Raw genomic sequence first — 16623 nt, forward strand, 5'->3', positions numbered from 1 at the left:
CTGCAGGTGCAGCCCTAAAAAGAAAAAAGAATAGCCAGACAACAATAAAGCACATACTTTACCATATATATAAAACATTTTCAGAAAAGCAAATTTAATCTATAATCAATGAAAGCAGATTAGTGGTTTCTTCCCTAGGACTATGGTTGACAGGCAGATTGTCTTGTAATAGGCACAAGGAAACTTTTTTTTTTTTTTTTTTTTTGCTGCACCCAGGACATGTGGAAAATCCCAAGCCAGTGATTGAACCCATGCCACAGCAATAACTGAAGCCACTGTACTGACAGTTCTGTAACTTAATCTGGTGTGCCACAAGAGAACTCCAGGAAAACTTTAAAACATAATGGAAATGTTCTGTATCTTGGTTATGATAGTGGCTACATGGTAAATTTGTCAAAAGTATTAAAAATGCATAAAAGGTGAACTAAATTTTATGCAATATTTTACTTCAGGAAGTTCCCATCAAGGCTCAGAGGTTAATGAACCCAAGTAGCATCTCTGAGGATGCGGGTTTGATTACTGGCCTCACTCAGTGGGTTAAGGATCCAGCATTGCAGTGAGCTGTGGTGTAGATTGCAAACAGGGCTCAGATTCTACATTGCTATGGCTGTGGCTTAGGCTGGCAGCTATAGCTCCAGTTGGACCCCTAGCCTGGGAACCTCCATATGTCGAGGGTGCGGCCCTTAAAAGACAAAAAAAAAAACTTGACTTTCAATGAAGTTAATTTACAAAATAAACTATTATATCTAAAACATAATGTCCAGTGTCATGTCCTAGACAGAGCAGACTACAAAAAAAAAAAAAAAGAAAATTGGCAGGCTAGAATTTGAGAAGATGGGGTCAATTTAGAAAGTAAGGTATGAGCGCCCTAGGTGAGTGGCTCAGGTATGTAATTTCAAACAATACCCATTTTAGGATTTTGTTTTAAATTTATTTTCACGAATTAGAAACATTTGGTAGCACTGAGCAGTTGATGAGGGGAAAGAGGAGACACAAAGAAATTCTGGAATTTTGAACCCAGGATTCATTCTTCACTGCTTATTAACAGTTATGATTGATTATGTGGTCATTAAAGGCACAAAGTGAATACGTTATTTACTCTGATTAGTGCTAAGAAAGGAGAGGGTGTTATGGTAATTCTTAATAGTGTGGCGGGGGCGGGGGGAGAGTCTGGCCAGAAAAGTTCTTCTTAAGAAAGTGATAGCCTCACTGTAACCTAAAGAGTGAATAGTAATTAAGCAGATAAACAGAGCAAATGTTATTCCAGGCTCTGAGATAACATATTCTGAGGCCTTAAGTCAGGAAAGGACATGTTAGATTTGAGGAGTTGAAGTTCATTATTGTTGTAATTGAGAGTTCAAGATAGAATGCTAATATGACATGAGGCTTCAAGCAAGGGTGATAATTTCTGAGTTTTTTAATGTAGTAATAAGCTTTTAAAGAGTCTTAAGCAGAAGTGAAAGCCTAATAAAATTTGTGTTTTTTGTAAAAAGATTACTTAGGCTACTGTGTTAAAAATGGGTTGTTAAAAGGCAAGAGTGGAAATAGTAAGAAAAATGTTCCAGTTATCTATTATTGCTGAATAACAAAGCAGCTTAACCTTAGTGATGTCAAATAATAAGAATCACTTACTCCAAAGTTCTAGGTGCTCATCTAGAAAGTATCTGGATGTCTTTTCTATGGTTATAACCAGAAGGTGGCAGGACTGGAGGCATTTCAAAGGCTGGCTTATTCACATATCTGGTGATTGATGCTGGCTGCTGCCTATGACCTTAGCAGTAGATGATCTATTGAGCTGTATGCCAATTCCTAGCCTTGATTTCCTTGCAATGTGGATGCTAGGTTCCAAGGTCAGTGGCTTGAGAAACTCACATGAAAGCTGTGCTTCCTTTTCTAGTTTAACCTTAAAGATCACCATATTCATATTACCATCAGATTCTCTTTGCTGGAAGCAACCCATGAAGGGCAGCTCATATTCAAGAGGAGAGGAGTTAGATACTATCACCTGATAGGAGAAGCATCAAAAGAGTTGTATACATATTTAGAGAGATAAGGTTAGCTTAGTCTTGAGTGCTATAGTAGTATGAAGAAAAATAGGTTCAAGAGATTAAACTAACATAAGACAAAATTTTATGGTTTGTGGGGAAAAGAAAGAAGAAATATGATTTGATCTGAGCTTAGATAACAAAATTCCAGCCACGTGATTGGTGTTCAATGTATATAATGTTGAATAGTTGGTTTTATGATACCATGCCCTGAGAAAAGTAATCAGGAGGTGGAGCAAGATTGAAGGAAAAAAATAATTAAGTTGTAAATATGAGCTTCAGAAATCTGTGAAATATGCAGAAGTAGAAAATTAGAAAAAAGTTCTGTTGATAAAATAGAGATTTGGGAGTCATCAGAATATACATGGTAGTTACACCAGGATTCATTGCAGCACCATTTACAGTAGCCAAAACATGGAAACAACCTAAATGTCCATCGATAGATGAATGGATAGATGCGTACATGTGGTACAATGGAATATTACTCAGCCATAAAAAAGAGTGAAATAATCCCTGTTGGACCTAGAGATTATCATACCAAGTGAATTAAGCCAAACAGAAAGAAAAATATCTCATGATATATGTGGAATCTAACAAAAAAAAAAGATACAAATGAACTTATTTACAAAACAGAAATAGACCCAGAGACATAGAAAAGAAACTTACTGTTACCAAAGTGGAAGGGGGCAGGGGTAAATTAGGAGTTTAATATTAACATTTATACACTACTATATATAAAATAAATAACCACAAGGACCTACTGTATGGTACAAGGAACTATACTCAATATTTTTTAATAACCTGTTAAGGAAAAAGACTAAAAAATTGTTTATATACACACACATACAGATTATACACATAAATATGTGTGTGTGTGTATATATGTATATATACATATGTATGTGTAACTGAATCACCATGCTGTATACCTGAAACACAACACTGTTAATCATCTATAGTTCAATTTAAAAAAAAATTTTTTAAAGAAAATATAGGGGAGTTCCTGCTTTGGCACAGAAGGTTAAAGATCTGGTGTTGTCTCTTTGTGGCGTCATAAAGTTTGATCCCCCCACCCTGCACATTGGCTAAGGATTGGATGGTGCCACAGCTGTGGTGTAGGTAGCACCTGTGGCTCAGATTTGATCCCTGGCCCAGGAACTTCCATATATAGCTGGTGTAGCCTTATAAAAGAAAGAATATAGATAATAGTTGAGTGAATTACCTAAGAGTGAGTTGTAACAAGAAGAGGCTTGTAGAAGTTCCATCGTGGCTCAGCAGGTTAAAGATCTGGCCTTGTCTCTGCTGTGGCTCAGGTCACTGCTCTGGCGCAGATTTGATCCCTGCCCCAGAACTTCTGTGGGCCTTTTGCATCTCAAAAAAAATTAAAATTAAAAAATTAAAAAAAAAAAAAAAGCTTGTACTAGGCTAAGCATAGCATTTAAAGGTTGGGAAAAAGGGATCAATTTTAATTTTTTTTTCTTTTTGTCTTTTCAGGCCACACCCACGGCACACGGAGGTTCCGAGTCTAGAGGTCGAATCAGAGCTATAGCCACTGGCCTACACCACAGTCACAGCAAAGCAGGATCCGAGCCACGTCTGCAACCTACACCACAGCTCACGGCAATGCCAGATCCTTAACCCACTGAGCAAGGCCAGGGATCGAACCTGCATTCTCATGGATACTAGTCAGATGTGTTTTGGCTGAGCCATGACGGGAGCTCCAGGATCAGTTTTAATTTTGATAATTTTCAGATAAAATTGAAAATCAATATGTATACTGTGATGATAATTGAAACTATGAGAATAAACATTCCCAGTGGGAAAATAAGTATAAAAGGTAAATGACAAATGTTGAGGATTAAGGACCTCTAAAGTTAAATTTAATGAAGCCACAAGTAATTGGAAGATAAAGTATTTTATTATCATGAAAACAGTGGAAACAGAGTTTTAAAAACAAGTGGTGGAGTTCCCGTCGTGGTGCAGTGGTTAACGAATCCGACTAGGAACCATGAGGTTGCGGGTTCGGTCCCTGCCCTTGCTCAGTGGGTTAACGATCCGGCGTTGCCGTGAACTGTGGTGTAGGTTGCAGACGCGGCTCGGATCCCACGTTGCTGTGGCTCTGGCGTAGGCCGGTGGCTACAGCTCCGATTAGACCCCTAGCCTGGGAACCTCCATATGCTGCGGGAGCGGCCCAAGAAATAGCAACAACAACAACAACAAAAGACAAAAAAAAAAAAAAAAACAACAAGTGGTGATAGAAAATATAGCTGAAAGTTTCAAATTTTAAAGATACTAAATTTAAACCAGACTATTGGATATATTCGAAGGACAACATTGTTAATTTGAGAAAATTCCAGTGTAATTTGATGAGATTGTAATTTTGGATGCCTGGGGCTTGTGAAGGAGTATCTAGAATAGTATCACATTTTAAAATCCTGTAGGTAAGAAATCAATTTTTTTTTTGGTATTTTTTTTTATTTTTTGCTATTTCTTGGGCCCCTCCCGCAGCATATGGAAGTTCCCAGGCTTGGAGTCCAATGGGAGCTGTAGCCAACGGCCTACGCCAGAGCCATAGCAACGTGGGATCCCAGCCGCATCTGCAACACCTGATCCTCAACCCACTGAGCAAGGCCAGGGATCGAACCTGCAACCTCATGGTTCCTAGTTGGATTCGTTAACCACTAAGCCACGATGGGAACTCCAATTGATTAATTTTTAATTGTTTTTTAAAAGTTTTATTGAAGTATAGATTTACAATGTTGTGATAATCTCTACTATATAGCAGTGATTCAGTTATACATACACATATCCATTAACCTCATTTTTTTTAGTTTAACTATAGTTGATTTACAGTGTTGTGTTAGTTTCATTGATTAACTTTGGAGAAATAAAACTTATGTTCATTTGTTTGTTTTTTGGCCCCCTCTACAGCATGTAGAAGTTCCCGGGCCACAGCAGCAACCGGAGCCACTGCAGTGACAATGCCATATCCTTCCCACTGCGCCACAAAGGAACTCCATGACCTGTGATCATTAATAGTAAACTAGGCTTTTTGAGAAGTAACCTATTGAGATCTTATTTTTATAATGTTGTAAAACTAATATAACTTGCTAGAGGAAGTTGAGCATTTCCCACATTAATTATAGTCATTAAAAGTTACTGAGTCATATCTAAAGAAACAAAGATCACCAAATCACTGGATCACAAAGGTAAAGTTTATATTAAAGACCACTTGGCTTTTTTGTTTTCTTTTTTTATTGAAGTATATGTATATAGTTAATTGACCTTGTGTTAGTTTCTGCTGCATTGCAAAGTGATTCAGTTATCTGTGTGTGTGTGTGTGTATGTATACATTCTTTTTTAGATTCTTTTCCATTATTGGTTATTACAAGAGACTGAATATAGTTCCCATGCTATACAGTAGGTCCTTTTTGTTTATTTTATGTAAAGTAGTGTGTATCTTTTAATCCCAAGTTCCTAAATTTTCCCTCTCTATCCTCCCTCCCCCACCCCGGTCATTGGCAACCATTATGTTTGACCACTTACTTCCTGATTTTACCGTGAACATATATTCTTACTGAACTAATTTACAGATGTTTTCTATTATAATTTTAAAGCTTTTCCCAAGGAGAGAATTTTTTATTCCTTTGCACTTAAAACATTTCAGAAAAGTGGAGTTCCCATTGTGGCACAGCAGAAATGAATCCAGCTAGTATCCATGAGGATTCAGGTTCCAACCCTGGCCTCACTTAGTGAGTCGGGGATCCAGTGTTGCCATGAGCTGTCGTGTAGGTCGAAGACATAGCTCGGATCCTGCATTGCTGTAGCTGGCATAGGCTGGCAGCTATAGCTCCAATTCAATGCCTAATCTGGGAACTTCCATATACTGTGGACTCAGCCTTAAAAAAGAAAAAAAAAAGTATTGGTAGAAAAAGCACTAAGGAGTTTCTGTTAAGGTTTAGCAGGGTGAGGACCCAGTGTAGTCCACGTGAGAATGTGGATTTGATCCCTGGCCTCACTTAGTGGGTTAAGGATCCGGCATTGCCACAAGCTGCTACATAGGTCACAGATAAGGCTCATAGCCAATGTGGCCATAGCTGTGGCATAGGCTCTGATTCGACCCCCTGGCCTGGAAACTTCTGTATTCTACAAGTACCGCCATAAAAAGAATTTCAAAAAAAGGAGGAGGAAAACAACTGAACTAGAAATATCTATTTAAAGTTTAGATCTTCATTCAATATTTAGTTGTCGAGTCTTTTAATTGGACCTTCTTTTTTTTTTTTTTTTTTTTTTTCGTCTTTTTAGAACCGCACATATGGCACATAAATGTACCCAGGCTAGGGGTCGAACCAGAGCTGCAGTCACCGGCCCACAACACAGCCACAGCAATACCAGATCCAAGCCCCATCTGAGACCCACAGCACAGCCCACAGCAACACCAGGTCCTCAACCCATCAAGAGAGGCCAGGGATCAAACCCACGCCCCTGTGAATCCCAGCCAGGCTCGTAACCCACTGAACCAGGACAGGAACTCCTGAACATTCATTTTTAAAGAAATTACCTTTTGCTTCTCATCTTAGAGAATTATTGTTGTTTTGATCTATGTATGACCACGGAAACATGGGCCAATTTTGAATTTTTTGTTGTTATTGTAATGTACCTTGTTCAGAAAAGTAAACTATCAATATGCCTGTGTAAAACAAATGAATATGGTATTAGAACAGTATTCCTTATCTTTTATCCTGTGTAAAAAGTTATTTAGGAGTTCCCGTCATGGCGCAGTGGTTAACGAATCCGACTAGGAACCATGAGGTTGTGGGTTCGATCCCTGGCCTTGCTCAGTGGGTTAAGGATCTGGCGTTGCCGTGAGCTGTGGTGTAGGTTGCAGATGCGGCTCTGATCTGGCGTTGCTGTGGCTCTAGTGTAGGCCGGTGGCTACAGCTCCGATTAGACCCCTAGCCTGGGAAACTCCATGTGTTGCAGGGAGCGGCCCTAGAAAAAGGCAAAAAAAGACAAACAAAAAAAAAGTTATTTAAATTTTTATCACATGTGATTTGTTGTCTCATTTAGTGAATGGAGTTCCCTCTCGAAGTCCAAGATTGGTTGCCTCTGGGGATGACTCTGTGGATAGTCTGCTGCAGCGGATGGTACACCATGAGGACCAAGAGCCCCTGGAGAAAAATATTGATGGTGTGATTGCTTCTGCCTCTGTGCCACCTTCCTCCAGTCCAGGCCACAGCCACAACAAGGATCGAACCCTGGGAAAACCAGACAGCCTTCTCGTGCCTGCAGTCCCCAGTGATTCTTGCAGTAGTAGCATCTCTCTCCTTTCTGAAAAGTTGCCAAGCAGCTGTCCCCCCCATCATATCAAGAGAAGTGTAGTGGAAGCTATGCAGCGCCAGGCTCGGAAAATGTGCAATTATGACAAAATCTTGGCCACCAAGAAAAACCTGGACCATGTCAATAAAATTTTAAAAGCCAAAAAACTTCAAAGACAAGCAAGGACAGGGAATAACTTTGTGAAACGCAGACCAGGTCGACCTCGGAAATGTCCCCTCCAGGCTGTGGTATCAATGCAAGCATTCCAGGCTGCCCAGTTTGTCAGCCCAGAATTAAATGAAGGCCAAGAAGAAACAGCACTGCACCTTGGTCCTGATACAGTTACAGATGTCATTGAAGCTGTGGTTCAGAGTGTAAACCTGAATCCAGAACATAAAAAGGGATTGAAGAGGAAAAGTTGGTTGTTGGAAGAACAGACCAAGAAAAAACAGAAGCCATTCCCAGAAGAAGAAGAACAAGAGAATGCTAAAAGGTAATTCCTCATGTAACATTTTATCTGAGTAGAGGAAACCAGCTTGTGTACAGATGTAACATACCTGTGCAGCTGAATTGTTCAGGTAATCTAACAACTTTCACTATGTAAGACCTTTCCCTTTCTGTTCTAATTAATTGTTCTTATGGCTGTCTAAAATTATAAATAATTAAGAAGCAAGGGGAGATCCCTGGTGGCTCAGTATGTTAAGAATCTGATACTGTCACTGCTGTGGCTCCAGTCGCTGCCGTGGCATGAGTTCAGTTCCTACTTCAGGTATGTCCACATGCCATGGGTGCAGCCTCCCTCTCCCACCCCCTCCCCAAAAAAGGGAATTTAACAGTCTAGCCCAAGGCACTTATCATAGAGATGAGAAAGTGAAGGCCCAGAGAGATTGTGTATTTTATCCAATATATAGCTAAGTGGTGGAATTATTTTTATTATTACGCTGTCTTAGCTTCTTTGTACTCTGAAACTTTTCATCCTATCATTAATACATTTTTAAGTCTTCTTGTGTCTTAGATTGTTTTTTAGTAGTATTTTTATATTTTTTTTTCCCAAAGTCAAAAATCACTCCCCAAAACACCATTTAATCCTTTCTTATATATCCAGCCAGATTCTTTCCCTGAAGGAATATTTGATCTTTTTAAATGAATTGGTATGATATTCACCATTTGCATATGGCTTCACCTTTACTGTTTATAGTTTCTCTGTTTCACATTGAAACCCTTATTCACAGTTAGAGAAATATAAAGGAAAACTACTAGACACATAGCTTTTTAACATATATTGCCAAATTGAAATATGTAGTCAAATTGCCTTCTTGAAAGCCATGCCTCTTTTAACTTTTACCAACATTGTAAGGTAATAGTTGTATACTATCTACCCTACCCTTAACTGCCCTCAATCTAATGTATGTGAAATATATTTTCTGGGAGTTCTCTGATGGCCTAGTGATTAGGATTCAACACTTTCACCACTGCAGCTTGGGTTTAATCTCTGGTCTGAGAACTGAGATCCCATATCAAGCCATTGCACACCAGGACCAAAAAATAAATAAATGTTTTTAAATTAAAAATGAAAATTTAGGAGTTCCCGTCGTGGCGCAGTGGTTAACGAATCCGACTAGGAACCATGAGGTTGCGGGTTCAGTCCCTGCCCTTGCTCAGTGGGTTAACGATCCGGCGTTGCCGTGAGCTGTGGTGTAGGTTGCAGACGCGGCTCGGATCCCGAGTTGCTGTGGCTCTGGCGTAGGCCGGTGGCTACAGCTCCGATTAGACCCCTAGCCTGGGAACCTCCATATGCCACGGGAGCGGCCCAAGAAATAGCAACAACAACAACAACAAAAGAAAAAAAATTAAAATTTAAAAAAGCTATATTAAAAAAAGAAATATACTTCCTAAGTGTTACTTCCTGCTTGTTTTAATTGGCACTTAGTTTACATAGTGGAGGTTACTACCAACTTATGTTCCTTACCTATTTTTTCTGTGATTTTTATTTTATTTATTTATTTATTTTTTGTCTTTTTGCCTTTTCTAGGGCCGTTTCCGTTGGCATATGGAGGTTCCTAGGCTAGGGGTCTAATCAGAGCTGTAGCCACTGGCCTATGCCAGAGCCACAGCAGCGCAGGATCCGAGCCGCATCTGTGACCTATACCACAGCTCGCAGCAATGCCGGATCCTTAACCCACTGAGCAAGGCCAGGGATCGAACCCTCAATCTCATGGTTCCTAGTCAGATTCGTTAACCACTGTGCCTCGACGGAAATGCCTCGGTGATTTTTAAAGTGCTCTTTATATAGTCAGAGTATTAGTATTTGTTGACATTTGATTTTCTTTATGTTTTCTTGCCATACAATAACGGAATAGTTAATTAGTCTTTTTCTCTATCATCTGCCTTGGTGAATCCTATAAACAGATTTTTTTTTTTTTGTAGCTCTCAATGCATACATCTGTAAAAAATGTTTCTTTATAATAGAGAATATGTGAGATTTAAATTTTTTTCTTGAGAATACATGCTTTTAAATAAATCAGTGAAACTAGTAATTTACTGAATCAAGAGGTAAGTCTCCTTTCACATGTTCTCATTTCTTCTCAAATCCTGTTCTTTTCATGGGTAAGACTGTTCACAGTATATATTGTATATCATTTGATACTTTTCTTTTGCATTTACAAATACATGTATATGCAAAGCTGTTGTTTTATGTAACATAGCTACTGTACTTAAGTTTGTAACTTTTTCTCTTTATGTATGCCAGAGATCTTGTCATTAGTACATATAGAATTGCCTTATTCCATGCTAAGAATATATCGTAATTTAATTATTCTCCTTCAAAGAGTTATATATTACTTTTTTACATATAGTCTCAAATTGGTTGAAATTTACTTTTGGATAAGGTATGAGGTGGTACTGTATATACTATGTATAACGTAGTACTATGTTTATGGCCAGTTATTTAGCAAGGTTGCAGATTTGTAAGCATGACTATTTTTGTGTTGTGTGTTGTTTTCTATGGTTTATATTCCCACTGGATTTTTGTGAAGTTTTATTTCATTTATTTATTTATTGTCTTTTAGGGCTGCACCTGCAGCATATGGAGGTTCCCAGGCTAGCAGTCAAATTGGAGCTACAGCTGCCATGCTGCACCATAGCCACAGCAACTTGGAATCCGGGCCATATGTACGACTGACACCACAGCTCACAGCAATGCTGGATCCTTAACCCACTGAGCGAGGCCAGGGATTGAACCTGCATCCTCATGGATACTAGTTAGCTTCGTTTCCACTGAGCCATGACAGGAACTCCAAGTTTTAGTTTTTTAAGGAGATTTAAATTTTTTGGATTTATAAATGATAGTCTTACCATAATTAATTGATTCAATTATAATTTCCCTACATATTTGAAATAATAACTTTATGTTGTGAGCCACACGGGAAGTCCTGAAATAATTTTATAGTATACCAAATTCTTATTTATTTGGGGTTTTAGTGTCTTATTTTATATTTTTATATTCTCTTTCCATCAGTCTGTTTTGGTATAAATATTATTTCTGTTTTAATTACTGAGGCTTTAAAATGTCTACAAAGAGAATGACTTTTGACTTCATTCTAGTAAGAAAGTGACAATTTGTGTGACATCTTAACCATGTACTTTAGGAAGGTTCACCCTAAATTGTGTCTCAGAGACAAGGCTTTACTCCAGATAAAGCTTTCTGTTCCAGCAAGTTCTAATAACATTAGTCAGCAACATTAAACATTTATTTTCCACAAAATTACCTTCTGAAATTTGAAGAGATTATAAAGAGAAAGATAGCGTTTCTACCTTCAAGAGATTGTGCAGATAAGGACATGACACAGAGTTCCCAAAAATGGCAACAGTTTTTTTCACCTTTCTCTAACCAGGACCTACTGTAGTATTTGTTATGTAGTAGGAGTGTGTTCATTTATATCTCAAGTATTGCAAAAGCATTTATTTCATGTGCTGAGGGTAAATATTGTTGTAAGCAAATATAGCAAATATTCCTTATCCTCAGTGGTTCTCTTTTTTTGTCTTTTTAGGGCCACACTTACGGCATATGGAGGTTCCCAGTCTAGGGTTTGAATCAGAGCTATAGCTAACAGCCTACACCACAGCCACAGCAACGCGGGATCAGAGCCATGTCTGCGACCTACACCACAGCTCATGGCAGCACCAAATCCTTAGCCCACTGAGTAAGGCCAGGGATCAAGCCTGCATCCTCATGGATGCTAGTCAGATTCATTTCCCCTGAGCCACGACGGGAACTCCCTTCAGTGGTTCTTATATTATGACTACTGTTAAGAAGAATTATTTAGGCTTGTGAGAATATATCAGAGGTAGTTAACAGTTTCTCTGTGGAAGTAATGGCTAAGGTAAAATCTGAAGAATAGACTTATCTGTTATTTAAAGGTGTAAGGCTGGAGCAGACATTTTAGACTGGTAAGTATGAAAAGGCATGGAAGGTTCAGGAAAATGAAAGAAAGTTTTTGTTGCCAAAACACCAGTGAATTTGATTAAGTGTAGTGTCAAATGAATCTACAGAGAAAAGATTGTGGGGGCCAGATCTTGCAGAGGGCCTTGTATGCCATGGAGTTTGGTCACTATTCGTCCATTAGTCATAAGCCAGAATGCAAAAGAATATTATAATGATTATTGGCTGGGTTCTAGACTCAGAAAAACCTGGGTTCAAATCCTAATTCTAAAAGGAAAAAAGATAAATTTTTAAAACTTGTATAAAAATCATAATTGAAATATTAAAAATATTTAAAACTGAGTAAATACTGTGCTACATATTGAAACTTGTGGGATATAGCTAAAGAGTTTCCTAGAGGGGGATTTATAGCTCTTAATGTTACATTATTTTCAAGAACGCTGAAAATTTATGAATGAAGAGTTACCAAATCAAACTTGAGTTCACTCACCCTTGCACAGTAGAGCCAGTCTAATGACCCTGAGTTTTATAGAAGGAAAGTGCAGCATTTAATGCAGGATGCCAAGCAAGGAGTTCAGAACAGTGCTCAAAAAGCTGTAATTCCCTGATGTCATTCAGGAAAGCTTTTTTTTTTTTTTTTTTTTTTTTTGCTTTTTAGGGACACACTCGAGGCATATGGAGGTTCCCAGGCTAGGGGTCTCATCGGAGCTACAGCTGCCAGCCTACGCCGCAGCAACATGGGATCTGAGCTGAGCCTTTGACCTATACCACAGCTTATGGCAACGCCAGATCCCTAACCCACTGAGTGAGGCCAGGGATCAAACCCACAACCTCATGGTTACTAGTTGGATTTTTTTCTGCTGCACCACAATGGGAACATCCCAAGAAAGCATTTTTATTTTGTTTCTCTCTCTCTTTTTTTTTTTTTCCGTTATTTTGTTGGGAAAGCATTTTTAAAGGCAAGTTGAGGGACAGGCATTCCACGGTATGTGATCAGCTCATGATCATTTCTGTATTGGTTTATGGTGAGGTCACAGGGTAGTGTCACAGGAGTTAACTATCAATCTGTATTTCTGGGGCATTCATGATTAGTGAGTAGTTAGTTTCTTCCTTTTGGTGGTGGTTTTAGCATCTGTAAAACAACTCAGGAAATGTGCATCAGATACTTTTATCTAGGTACTTGAGAGAGAAACTAAAGCAGAGAGAATAGAGGAAGGATCTGACCCTGGAAGGCACCATAGGATCCTGCTCACTTACAAAGAACCCAATTAAGAAATTAGAAAAAGGGAGTTCCGGTTATGGCTTGGCAGGTTGAGAACCTCATAGTGTCCATGAGGATGCCATTTCAACCCCTGGCCTCACTTTGTTGGTTAAGGTTCTGGTGTTGCCACAAGTTGCATGTTAAGTCACAGATGCGGCTCAGATCTGGTGTGGCTGTGGCTGTGGCATAAGCTGGCAGCTGCAGCTCCAGTTTGACCCAATTTGACCCCTAGCCTAGGAACTTCCATATGCTGCAGGTGAGGCCCTAAAAAGGAAAAACAAAAATTTGAAAAAGGAAGAGTTCACTGGTGGCTCAGTGGGTTTGAGGATCCAGCATTGTCACTGCTGTGGTATGGGGGTCAGTCCCTGTCCCAGTAACCTCTTCATGCCATAGGTGCAGCCAAAAAAAAAAAGATAAAGAAACTAAAAAAATGAGAATAAGCCCCAAAATATAAAGGACAGAGATAAAACATGTACATAATAAGAAAATAAAAGCTAAGGTACAAAGAAAACTATATTGAAACTCAACTGTGTGTTCAGATACTGATTCCAAAACCAAGGAATCTCTTTGTGTTATACTTCAATAATCATTCTCCTCATCCATGACGTTTGTCAGCAAAGTTAAAAGTTGCTGACTGTATTCTAGAATTTCATTGGCTAAGTTTCCTCCAAACCACCTATATTAAAAAACAAAAAACAAAAATAAAACACATAGGCTACAAAATTACAATTTGAAAAAGACACATTTAACAGTATTATTTCCAGATACCTAACCATTTCTACATAAAAAATATGTGGACAATTCTCTGCAAGGCCCTGTAGATTTTTAATTTTAGTCTGAGCAAAGTCCAAATAATTTAATATCGTCTAAGCTAAGTCTAGTTAGGAAAGTAAATCTGTATGTGTATACACATACATACATACCTATGTCAGGTTTTTTTAGGGATAGTTTTTAAAGTTATTTACTGTTCAGAATTGTCCTCATTCCTTGTGTTCCTCCAACAGATGTTATGAGAGGACTGATCATTTCATAGGTCTTAACTGTGTTGTTTTATTTTTTGTATTTTAATGCCTTGACATCTGGGATCTTGATAATTACTTTGGAGGAACTGCCCCTCCTGGGTCCAGCAGTTCATGGAGATAGCAAACAACTTGCCTGGAACTCACCCTTCAAAAGCAAACCCACCAACCCAGAGCCCAGCCATCTCCTTTCTTGGGCTTTCACACTTGGGGCCACTATTTTCCTGTCCTAATCATCCCTGGGCCAAATACCAGACAACCAGGGGCAGCCACTGTGACCCAGACCCCCTGAAATTATCCAAACTAGCCAATCCTAAGGCTGTCTGCTCCTTCCCACAGAAACCATAATAAAGACTCTTGCCCATGTTTTCCCCCCTCCCTCTGCCTCCTTACCCTCCCTGGTGCTTCCCTATGTGACCCCCACACAGCATGTCCTATGCCCTCCTCTTGGGATCATTAGTATAACAATGACAGCTGTCTCTAGCTGTGTAGGCCTTGCTATAGCTAAATAACAACATCTTTATTTTAAAACACCATTATCATGTGAGCCTACTTACTGTATATTCTGTGTACCTCCTTCTCCGGTTAACAAGCGTGCTGTTATTTCTGCCATTCATCAGAATGCTTTATCCATCCATTGAAATACTCGCTTATTGAATCCCATGCCTTTGGTGAGAATGACTCCAACACTGAGCAAATACTTCCTTAATAGTTTTAGGAATAAAGTGAAGAAATTACAAATGCAATTCTACCATATGGTTTTTCTCAGGGGGTTATGTGCACTTTTGCTTGTGGGTAAACATTTTTCTATTTGTTAAGAGCATTTTAGCTGGTATGGAAATAGCCTCTTAGTAATACCTAGTGCTGAAAATTCCTAGTACAAAATTCATTCACCAGTACTGATTGCTCTCCCATCTGTATAATATTGAAGAAGAGGGATTATTATCACCAGTTTATAATAGGAATCAGACACAGAGAAGCGAATGGACTTGCTGAAGGCTACTGGAAGTCGGGGGCAGGGCGGCCTTGAACAAGCAGTGTGCCTTCAAGGGTTAGGCAAGTTCCCTTTATGTGCAAAGAGGCTGAGTGCGATGAGGGAAGGTGACTGGCGCTGGGAAGAATGACAGGGGATGCCAGTTAAACCAGTGCAACTAGAACTCAAACACGTTAATAACTGGTACAAATGCAATGGTTTAAACTCTGACTATAAATAGGGGTGTTTTTTGGTCACATTTGTTATCTACCATGGTTCCTTAAAAACTTTTGTAGTATTTTTGAATAGGCAATACATTCAAATGTTTCAAAATTAAAAACCTATAAAAACAAAAAACCAACAAAAAAGCTAAGGTACAGTGGAGAAAATCACTGCAGACCAAAGTTGGTAATACTAATGGTAACTAATAAAATATATAAGCTTCTGCTAAGGTTGATCAATAAAGAAAGAGAAAGGAGATAAAATTAGGAAATAAAAAAGAGATAAGCTATATATATTAAGAGGTTAAAAAGTGACTACTCGAAGAAATTTATGCCCAACAAAATGGAAAGCTCAGGTGAAATGTGTATACTGTATTCCTAGGGAAAATTCTACTTGGAGGAAATACTCTGAGTGTTTCTATTATGTGAATTGAACCTATATTTTAAAATCTTGCTAAAAAGAAAGCACCAGGACCAGGCTTAAAAAAGAATTCTGTCTTTAAAGAAAAAGATTGTTTCAGTCTTATTAAAACTCTTTAGAGAATATGAGGGGTGTAGAGGGGGAAATACACACAAAATGTATAAACAGAAGTAACCAGTTTAAAAAAATTGTATAAAGTTCACATCAATGTAGATATAAAACAGGTAAACATATAGAATATTGCTAGCATCACCTGTTCTTTCCCAATCATGCTCCACTTCCTTGCCAATAGCTGTATTCAATCTTCTGACTCGTACCTTTTTTCTATCACTTAAGTATGCAACCCTAGACAATATGGTTTAGTTTATCCTTTCTGATCTTCATTAAAATGGAATTATACAGGACATATGCCTTTTTTCTTTTTCTTCTTCTTTGTTATTTTTTAATAGCCACATCTGCAGCATATGGAAGTTCACAGGCTAGGGGTAGAGTTGAAGCTGCAGCTTTGGTCTGTACCACAACCAGGGTAACACCAGATCCAAACTGTGTCTACAACCTCTGCTGCAGCTTGCAGCAGTGTAGGGTCCTAAACCCACTGAGTGAAGCCAGGGATCGAACCATCATCCTCACAGAGAAAACGTTGGGTCCTTTACCCACTGAGCCACAATGGGAATTCCACAGGACATGTGCTTTTGTGCCTCACCTTTTTTCCCAACATATAAATGTAAAACCATCTCTGTTGTTACATATTGCTATAGTTACTTTTTTGTTATCGTGTAGTAATCCATTGATTATATATAATACAGGTTTTCTATTGTACTGTTGGATTATTTTCGTTTGATGTTATTATCCAGAAATGCTGCTCGTGGAGTTTTGGTGGCCTTGAGTGTTAAGTATCCAGCATTGTTTCTACTGTGGACTGG

At 38.7% G+C, this 16623-nt stretch overlaps 1 protein-coding gene across 6 annotated transcripts in view; it reads left to right on the forward strand.

Moving 5' to 3' along the window:
* The window catches only part of ASH1L (ASH1 like histone lysine methyltransferase), a 185672-nt gene that overhangs the window by 87833 nt on the left and 81216 nt on the right, over positions 1-16623 (forward strand). For all 6 annotated transcript variants that reach the window (XM_047784346.1, XM_047784348.1, XM_047784345.1 and 3 more), the window contains one exon: positions 7116-7857. In XM_047784346.1, coding sequence (XP_047640302.1) covers positions 7116-7857 — 742 coding nt within the window. The remainder of the gene's footprint in view (positions 1-7115; positions 7858-16623) is intronic.

Source organism: Phacochoerus africanus, chromosome 6, assembly GCF_016906955.1.
Source record: "Phacochoerus africanus isolate WHEZ1 chromosome 6, ROS_Pafr_v1, whole genome shotgun sequence".
NCBI classification, from domain to species: Eukaryota; Metazoa; Chordata; class Mammalia; order Artiodactyla; family Suidae; genus Phacochoerus; species Phacochoerus africanus.